Raw genomic sequence first — 6,131 nt, 5'->3', positions numbered from 1 at the left:
CATTTTTACATAACTAATTTTTGCTATCTTTCTTTTTTTACAGCTGTTATTAGACAGTGGCAAAGCGGAACACTAATGATTATGAACATGGTATTTTGCCTGCTAATGCCTGCAATGCAGTGAAGAAAACGATATGACAACAATAACGTCTAATGTAACTGGCCCCTCTAACAGTACAACTGGCCCCAGCTTGGCCCCCCCAGTTGAAATGGTCTAGAACCGCCACTGCCTCCCCAGTCCGCACCCGGGGGCGCCCCGTGCCCATGTCGCCGGTACCTAAATCCGCTACTGATTTTGCATTAGTCTATAAATAAATCTCTTTCCCAAAATTATTCATCTCTCCCATGTCTTATTCGACTAGTATTTTAGAAAGTGTAAGGACAATAATTCAGCCATAGCTGAAATGTTTATTGCTTGCCGACATTTTACTCCGTCCTCTATGTTTAATATAACACACATCCATTAATTATTAATTTCGGTTGCCTATCCTGACGTGAAGTTTGTTCTATGGAAAGTATTTCACTCTGATGTGTGTCACAGAAAGTATTTGACTCTAGCCACAAAATTAAGGAAATTCGAAGGGGGGTAGGGGGTTCTGTCAGGTGGGAGATTTTTGGCACAACACTGGCACCCAAAACAAGTAGGCACCTATTTCAGTCCAAGTTAAGCAATGTGCACAATAGCCCACTTGTAGCGAGATAGCCTGTTCGGTTAGTTTGCGCTGTCCTTCACTTCAGGGTCTTCACTAAGGCACAGCGCATGTCCCGTCTCGTGAGGGGTGTCTCTAGAGCCCTATTTAATGAGCGTAATTGGGTGCAATGAGCGCACGCCGGACACCCGGATGTATGAATGGACTGGGGAATGGCGCGAACACCTGCTCATGCGCAACCGCAAACTCTAATAATCGATTAAACTCATAATACGGAGCGTGCCGCTCCATCTCTCTATGCAGAAGTTGCGCTGCTTATTTGTCGAAACAGACTGATGATACAAACAATACAAAACTAAAAACGATTGCAACTATGAAAATAGTCTAATTTAGATGTGTCACCAGCTATGAGTTTAGGCCTACAGGCTATCAATCTAATCAAAACGTGTTTGTATCACACACACAAAGCTGGTTAACTTTTTAACGACCACGGGTCGCCCACGCGCACTGTCGAGCGCAGATGAATTGAATGCGAGAGGATAAGAGAGTTGGAGGAGGAGCCTGTGTATGGTCGGAGCCTTAAACCCCGGACCCCCTCCCGGTGACCCGCAGAGATGCGAAACTCTGGGATGGAACACTGACAACAACTGTGTAGGAGACGCAGGGGAGAAAGTAAATAAAGACTGAGTGCTTTAGGCTAGTTGATGGATAGACGGTTTTACTCCCTGTAGAAAGGTGAGACAGTAGTAACCTATAGACTACGCCTGCTCAACAGCCAACAATAACTCACAGGAGGTCCTTAGGAGCGTTATTTCAAACAGCAGGTAGGCCAACCTCATCTTTCTCATTTGAATTCATGTCAATGTTTTACTCTCATAGGATAATCGTGTGATTTGAATAGCATAGGCCTATTGAATATTCAATTATTTTGCTAATGTTTATGTGAAGTTGTCCGTTTATACATTGGTAGGGTAATTGGTTATGATTTGACATTTTTCGAAATGTTGGGTTAGGTTATGCTAAATAACAGGAATGAGGCATACAGCTGCAACTGTATTAAGACATTATAGGCTACAGACATGAATACATTGTTATAATCGATTATCTAATTTAGCATTCCAAAAACTGTGACATGATTATTAGACACTAGGCTTACTGCTCTTAAAATGTGCCCGGCATAATCTTAACAGGAACATTTTATCAGGTGTAAACCTATACTTAAATCCGTAATTATTTATACAAAGACAGTTACCCCACCAGCTCATCATGCTTCAGAATCATTTTGGTCATAAGATTGTTGCTATAAAGACGGTCCAAATCATTGCTGACACAGATGGAAAAATGGCTAATAACTGTACGAAATTATGCTACAGGTTATCATTCAGCAAGCTAAATTATGGTCTGGAATAAAAATCTATGACACACACAGTTGTGGACACATTTCTTAAAACCAATAAATAGTTTCAAATAGGCCTATAGGGAGCATCTAATAGGTTCAATAATAGAATTCATTTTCCAGAAGGTTCAAAATATGGTCAAACCTACAATGAAAACTGCTAATGAACGAGGAATCCTGAATCCTAATGAATAGCCTATCATTACCATAAACACAGAACACAATCAGCCGAGTACAATTTGTCGCAGAGTTGTACTGTACATGAATTATTCTGCGTTCCCTGTCACTGATCCGGGAATGTAGTCTAACCTTGAGTTAATCCCATGTTGCCGCTTCATCCACGGAGGGAGCAAATCCCGCAATGGCCCAGATTGAGAGTCCACCCCGGCGCCCGTCGCGACCTAAAAGCCTGGAATTACAGAGTTTAGAAGTCCCCCGAGATCAAGTCTCCCCTCGGATTAAAACCCTCTAAAACCGTTTTAGGGGGGAGGGTACGGGTTTGATTCGGGGTACATTTGTTTTTAATGGTTTAAACACTCATAGGCAGACTGCAACTGTGTATCCTACAGGTTTATAGCCATTCAGTAACATGTTGATCCTCATGTGCAGTATAATCCCTTCATTAGCGGTGATTGACACCTGAAGCACGCGAGCGGCAGGACCTGCGCGGGAGAGAGTAGCACTATAGGAGCTGTCCACGTGACCATGGTGCTGAATTGTTTTATTCGTCACTTGCTTCGTAACAACAGGTGTGGGCTAACAGTGAAATGCTTACTTAAGGCAACAATGCATAGAGAAAGAAAATTGAGAAATAATAGAAAAATTAATCACTAATCCTTGTAGGCTAATCAAATCAAATCAAATTTTATTGGTCCATACATATATTTAGCAGATGTTATTGCAGGTGTAGCGAAATGCTTGTGTTCCTAGCTCCAACAGTGCAGTAATATTTAACAATACACAACAATACACATCAATTGTAAAAGTAAAAAAAAGTAAAAGAATGGAATTAAGAAATATAGAAATATTAGGATGAGCAATGTGGGAGTCCGGAGTATATATATATATATATATATATATATATATATACATTATGTGATGGGATGGGATGTATAGTCAATATGGACAGTATATGGATAGAATATGTAGTATATCTGAAGTATTACATATGACAGCAGCTTGATTCAGGAGAATCATCAAACTAAAAATCCCTAAAATATTCAAAGAACCCCCAAAGTACTGTTACAAACTGGTAATTAAAGCCTTAGCTTAGATAATTGATCACGGTCTTAAGTAGATTGTAGAGTAAGCAGGCTGAGGCTATAGTCCTGACCTAATCTCATGGACAGACTAGTAAACATAAAACCAAATGACCCAAGATTTTAGTTCTGGGTTAACGTAGATCAGTCATGACCTAGCTCTCATCTTGAGACTACTACAGTAGGCCACACAAGGTCAGTAGAACTCATTAGGCTGTGGGATAAGACTGCTATAAATAGACTGGTCCTGGTCTGGTCCTCAAAACCAGCTAGGGTCAATGTCCCAGCATCAGTCGGTCTACACAGTCAGAGAAAACCTACTCTCAATTCACTCAGTTTTGGAAAGGATAGACAAAACATGTAAAAGGGTAAAGTTGTGATGAGCCTCATTTGGCCTCAAAATCTTCATAAAAAATGGTATATGTTAAGGTCAGAACTATTGCTAATGTTAGCGTGTTTTCGTTTCCAGGAGACCATGATGGCCAAGTCGTATGGGAGGCCCAGCGAGGGGGCGGAGCTAGTCAGTTCTCTGGAGTGGATGGATGATGACGTGAGCTCCCCAGATGGAGACGAGCCAATCACAGCACACCGCTACAGACCGGGTGGAATGGGCCACCTGGGCAGGGAGTTGGGCAGTGAGGACATGGAGGAGGATGAAGAGGAAGGGGAAGAGGAGGGCCATGGAGACGGGAATGCTCCCAAACGCAGAGGGCCCAAGAGGAAGAGGATGACCAAGGCCCGGCAGGAGCGCTTCAAGGCGCGGCGTGTGAAGGCTAACGCCCGGGAGCGCTCGAGGATGCATGGGCTGAATGACGCTCTGGAAAACCTGCGCAGCATCATGCCCTGCCACTCTAAGACCCAGAAACTGTCTAAGATCGAGACCCTGCGGCTGGCCCGCAACTACATATGTGCCCTGTCTGAAGCCCTGGAGGGGGACCAGTCCACGGAGAGCAGGGCCTTTATGGAGACCCTGTGCAAAGACCTCTCCCAGCCTACCAGCAACCTGCTGGCTGGCTGTCTGCAGCTGGGGCCTGGGGGGCCTATCGAGGAGAGACCTGAAGACAGGCATGGGGGGAGAGGAGGGCCCACAATCCTGGGAGGGGTGGGGATGGCCGTTGGACCAATCAGCTACTCCTCCCCCGGTCTGCCCAGCCCGCCTTACGGCACACTGGACTCCGCCCACCTACTCCACCTGAGAGGGATGAAGGGAGGGGCTTACGAGAGCCACTCCCCTAACGACTGTAACAGTGGGGTAGGCACCCCTCCCTACGATGGCCCCCCCACGCCCCCGCTCAGCATTGGCAGTAACCTAGTGCTCAAGCAGGAGTCCTCGCCCCACTATCTCCCCCCTCACCACTACCCCCCCTCCTCCATCGGCCTGACAGGCCCCCAGGGACAGGTCTTGTACCAGAGCGCCCGCTACCAGGTGCCTCTGGAGATGCCCTATGATTCATACCGCCCTCCTCACATGGCACCCCCACAGATGGGCACCGTCTATGGGGATTAAGGGGTGGAGAGGACAGATGAGGCAGATGATACTCTCCCCAACAACACACTTCCCCAACTGGCTCCATCTTGACCAATGACTGAGATGTTGGGAGAAATCTGACTTTGATATGAGAGACCCATCTTAGTACTAAACACTGTGAAACCGGCCCATCGTTGTGAACAATTGGGCAGTTACTTAGTAAAAAGTAGAACGTGGATTGTTGTTTACATTTGTGTACTGTAAAGGTTAGTGCTCAACACTGTCAAAATCAGCTCACGATTGACTTTAAACCGCTTGTTTGCTGTGGTTGTTTCTGAACACCAATTAAGCTAAAAGGCACTTCACTACTTGACCATTTCCAATGGGTTCACAAGAGGAGTGGGTCCTATAGGTGGAAAGGCTGACTTGAAGAAAGACCTCAGCTTGAGCACTTCTGACCAGCACTCGGAACATGAAACACATCATTCACTTGAATGAATAATAATGCATTTATTTATTCTCTAATTTAATATTTATATGAACTACTGTTAGTATCTTTGTGTTTATCCTTTATATATGTGTTTGGTCTTGGCCTTCTCTACTTGTGCTGTCCCTGTTACATCATTGACTGACTCTGATAGTGTATCTATTTTCTCTCTTCTGTGTCCATTTCTCTTTTGTGGTCAGTTGTTCCCTGTTTCACGTGGAACAATATTCTCATGTATATTGCTAGCGTAGCTGAGGACCAGAGAGAAAACAGTCCATGAGGAAGTGACAAATGTCTGCTGTTGTAATGACAAGAACAAATATCAATTACAAAATCTGATCAAGATGTAACTTGTTATTAGAGATATCATTCTGTTCAGACACTTTCTCCATTGCCAAATATTAAAAAAAATGCAAAAATGTTCCTCAAGATGAATACTTTTGGATTGAATTTTTGAACAAAAACGTTATCCATTAAACCATTTAAACTAAGTTTTTCTGTTTGAAATTCTAAAAGTGGGTTTGCTTTAATGAATCAGTCTTGCTATGTCGAAAGACAGTCAAGGACCAACTGCTGCAATTAGGGTGTTTGTGGGTAGTGGGTGGAAGTGATATGTAAGAGGTTGTGAGACACAATGAGAGAGGTGAGAGGGAGCAGAGAAGATGACAGGAAGGGAGTATATTTCTAATGAGAGTACTTCAGTGACCACTGTGATTATGCTACCACCCCCTGACACACACACACACACACACACACACACACACACACACACACACACACACACACACACACACACACACACACACACACACACACACACACACACACACACACACACACACACACACACACACACACACACACACACACAC

At 44.3% G+C, this 6,131-nt stretch overlaps 1 protein-coding gene across 3 annotated transcripts; it reads left to right on the top strand.

Annotated features, from left to right (window-relative positions):
• The first annotated feature begins 1,272 nt into the window (after positions 1-1,272).
• LOC115150582 (neurogenic differentiation factor 4) lies at positions 1,273-5,688 on the top strand. Of its 3 annotated transcripts, none has more exons than XM_029694028.1 (3): positions 1,273-1,473; positions 2,672-2,794; positions 3,774-5,688. In XM_029694028.1, exon 3 carries the CDS (start codon positions 3,780-3,782, stop codon positions 4,809-4,811), a length of 1,032 nt encoding a protein of 343 aa, XP_029549888.1. In that variant the 5' UTR covers positions 1,273-1,473; positions 2,672-2,794; positions 3,774-3,779; the 3' UTR covers positions 4,812-5,688. The 3 variants fall into 3 exon arrangements, with proteins under 3 accessions (XP_029549888.1, XP_029549887.1, XP_029549886.1); XM_029694027.1 differs by having other exon boundaries at positions 2,655-2,794; XM_029694026.1 differs by lacking the exon at positions 2,672-2,794.
• The last annotated feature ends 443 nt before the right edge of the window (positions 5,689-6,131 follow it).

The sequence above is a fragment of the Salmo trutta genome, chromosome 16, assembly GCF_901001165.1.
Source record: "Salmo trutta chromosome 16, fSalTru1.1, whole genome shotgun sequence".
Classification (NCBI taxonomy): domain Eukaryota; kingdom Metazoa; phylum Chordata; class Actinopteri; order Salmoniformes; family Salmonidae; genus Salmo; species Salmo trutta.
Note: the sequence above shows the minus strand (reverse complement) of the source record. Positions and strands in the feature narration are given on the sequence as shown.

Coding starts and splice junctions, on each gene's coding strand:
- LOC115150582 (XM_029694026.1), top strand. CDS start 3,780: ATGATGGCCAAGTCGTATGGGAGGCCCAGCGAGGGGGCGGAGCTAGTC.